Source organism: Corvus brachyrhynchos, unplaced genomic scaffold (genome assembly GCF_000691975.1).
Source record: "Corvus brachyrhynchos isolate BGI_N302 unplaced genomic scaffold, ASM69197v1 scaffold704, whole genome shotgun sequence".
In the NCBI taxonomy this organism is placed as follows: Eukaryota; Metazoa; Chordata; class Aves; order Passeriformes; family Corvidae; genus Corvus; species Corvus brachyrhynchos.
The window spans coordinates 10,085-12,697 of NW_008237615.1; the positions used below are offsets into that span (position 1 = coordinate 10,085).

The following is a 2,613-nucleotide window of genomic DNA, read 5'->3' on the forward strand; positions in this document are numbered from 1 at the left end:
ACAGGGAGCCGATGAAGGCCACGTCGAACCAGAAGGCCAGGCCGTGCACCAGCCCCGAGTGCAGCATGTGGAACTTGAAGGGGATTTCTATCCTGGGGGACAATTGGGGTGGTCATGGGGTGGCTGGAGACCCCCCCCAGGCTCCCCCCGGGCAGGGGGGGCTCAGCCAGGCCCCTGCAGGTGTCCCCCACCTGTGCAAGTCACCCTCCTTGGCTTCCAAGAAGTTCACGGTGTATTTGACGGATTTGGCCATTAAGATCCGGATGTCGAAGGTGTCCTAGGGAAAGGGGGGTGGGCTCGGTGTGGGGGCACTCCTGGCTCGCCCCGAGCCCCCCAAAGCGGCTCCTCGACCCCTCCCCACGCCGGGGGTCACTCACCACCACGGGCTGCCTGAAGTACTCGTCCACGGCGGCCCCGCGCAGCGCCGAGAGGTCGACGCCGTGGAAGGAGGGCTGGTACCTGCGGGAAACCCCAAATCGGGGACCCCCGGGGCGGGGGAAGGGGCCAGGAGCTGCTGTCACCCCCAGGCAGGGGACGGGGACGGGGTTGTGTCCTCCCCGGGGTCAGGAGGAGGCTCTGGGTCGTTGCCCCACTGCCAGGGCAGGGACTGGGGTTGGGATCGTGTCCCCAGCGAGGCCAGGGAAGGGCTCAGGGTTGTGCCACCCTTGCCAGGTACAAACAGCCCAGTGCTGGCTCTGGGACAGGGCCAGACCCCAAAACGAGGCTCATTTTCCCCAAAACAGGGCAGGTTCCCCAAAACACAAGCCAGACTTTCCCCCAAAACCATCCAGATTGCCCCCAAAAAACAGATTCCCCCCAAACCCAAGCGGATCCCCACAGATCTCACCCAGATTCCTCACAAAACCCACCCAAATCCCCGCAAAACCCACCCAGCTCCCTCCAAACCCCGCTCAGATCCCTGATCCCGATCGGAACCGTTCCCCCACGGGAATGGGGACTTGGAAAGGGGAACTGGGAGCAGGGACTGGGAACCACCCATGTCCTCACCAGAAGTTGGCCTTGGTGAACTGCTCCATGTAGAGCTGCTCATCCGTGAAGGGCGCCAGGTGCACATCCCCGATGGTGGGGAACATATTCCCTGCGGAAGGGACGAGCCGGAGCTTGGAGCCGGGAACGGGGGGGCTCCGGCAGCTCCCGGGGACCCCCCTGCACTCACCACTGGGCTTCAGGTACTTCTTGGCGTGCAGGTAGCTCTCGAGCATGCGCTCGTTGAAGAGCATGTAGCCCATGGGCTCCGAGATGATGATGTCCACCTGCTCCGGCAGCGACACCTCCTCCACCTTGCCCGGGATCACCACGATCCGCTCCGTCAGGTTGTTGCTCTTCACCAGCACCTGGGAAAGGGTGCAACGAGGGGGGGGTCAGGCTCTGGGATGGCCACCCTGGGTGTTTGGGAGCTCTTTGGGAGCCCCCCCCGGCTCACCTCGGCGTGCTGGGCCATGGTGCTGGCTTCCACCGCGTAGATTTTCCGCGCCCCAGCCTGCGCCGCGAAGAAGGAGAGGATCCCGGAGCCGCAGCCCACGTCCAGGACGATCTGGGGAAAGGGGGATGCCAGGGGGATGCCAGGGGGATGCCTGAGCCTCGTGGAGTTTATCCAGCCCGGGGAGCCGTGCAAATGGCAGGGATTAGGGCGGCCCCGGCGCCCAAAGCCGCTCTGATCCTGTGCTTGATCCTATATTTAACGCGGCGTGGGAACGGCGGCTCCCGCAGGAGCGGGGCTGTCCCACCCCTCGCCAGGTGTGCTCCCGAAAAATGGGGAAAACAGCCCAATTTCCAGCTCCGGGACCAGGCTGTGCTGCTGGAGCTGCAGGCAGACCCCAAAGTGAGCCTGGTTTGTCCCGAAAGTGAGCCAGGCTTCCCAAAAAACAGGGCAGATTCTCCAAAACATGAGCCAGGGTTCCCACCAGCATCCTGCCCACAATCCCAGCCAAATCCTGCCAAGACCCAGCCACATTCCCACCCCAAACTGAGCCAGGCTTCCCCAAAACCCAAAACTTATCCACGTTCCCCCAAACCTCAACCAGATCCCACCAAAAACTAAGGCAGGCTTCCCCCCTAAAACCAGGCCAGTCTTCACAAAAACTGAGTCAGATCCCCCAAAAACCAAGCCAGATTCCCCTAAAACCAGCCAAAATCCCCAAAACAAGCCAGATTCCTCCAAACCAAGCTGAATCCCCCCCGCAACGATCGCGATCCCACAGACCTTGTCCTTGAAGTCGCTGTGGTTCTGCAGGATCGCCCGCTGGTACGTCCCCGTGCGCACATAGTCCTGCATCATGTTCTGCTGCTGGGACAGGTACCCGTAGAACTGCCGGACACACGGACACGCCGTCACCCCGGGAACGCTGCCAGGCCGGGAACATCCCCCCCAGGACCGGGAATTCCCACCTGGAAGTACTGCACGGCCGAGGACTCCTCCGTGCGCTCGCTGAACACCGAGCGCTCCGTGTTGTGGCCCCGGCAGTTCTTCAGGATGTTGTAAAAGGAGCAGAAATCTGGGGGGAAAAAGGGGCGGGGGGGTTTTTGGGGGATCCCGGGGGAACCCAGCGGGGGCCGGGGGCAGCCGGGGGGGGGGTCGGCCCGCGTGGGGGT

General features: G+C 63.2%; 1 protein-coding gene across 1 annotated transcript in view; it reads right to left on the reverse strand.

Moving 5' to 3' along the window:
* CARM1 (coactivator associated arginine methyltransferase 1) overlaps nucleotides 1-2,520 on the reverse strand; it is a gene marked incomplete at its 5' end in the record, with an annotated part of 3,155 nt that extends 635 nt beyond the window's left edge. The window contains 8 exons of the mRNA XM_017731632.1: nucleotides 3-92; nucleotides 192-277; nucleotides 378-459; nucleotides 1,009-1,099; nucleotides 1,178-1,355; nucleotides 1,445-1,555; nucleotides 2,225-2,329; nucleotides 2,410-2,520. Coding sequence (XP_017587121.1) covers nucleotides 3-92; nucleotides 192-277; nucleotides 378-459; nucleotides 1,009-1,099; nucleotides 1,178-1,355; nucleotides 1,445-1,555; nucleotides 2,225-2,329; nucleotides 2,410-2,520 — 854 coding nt within the window. The remainder of the gene's footprint in view (nucleotides 1-2; nucleotides 93-191; nucleotides 278-377; nucleotides 460-1,008; nucleotides 1,100-1,177; nucleotides 1,356-1,444; nucleotides 1,556-2,224; nucleotides 2,330-2,409) is intronic.
* Between the last annotated feature and the right edge of the window lie 93 nt (nucleotides 2,521-2,613).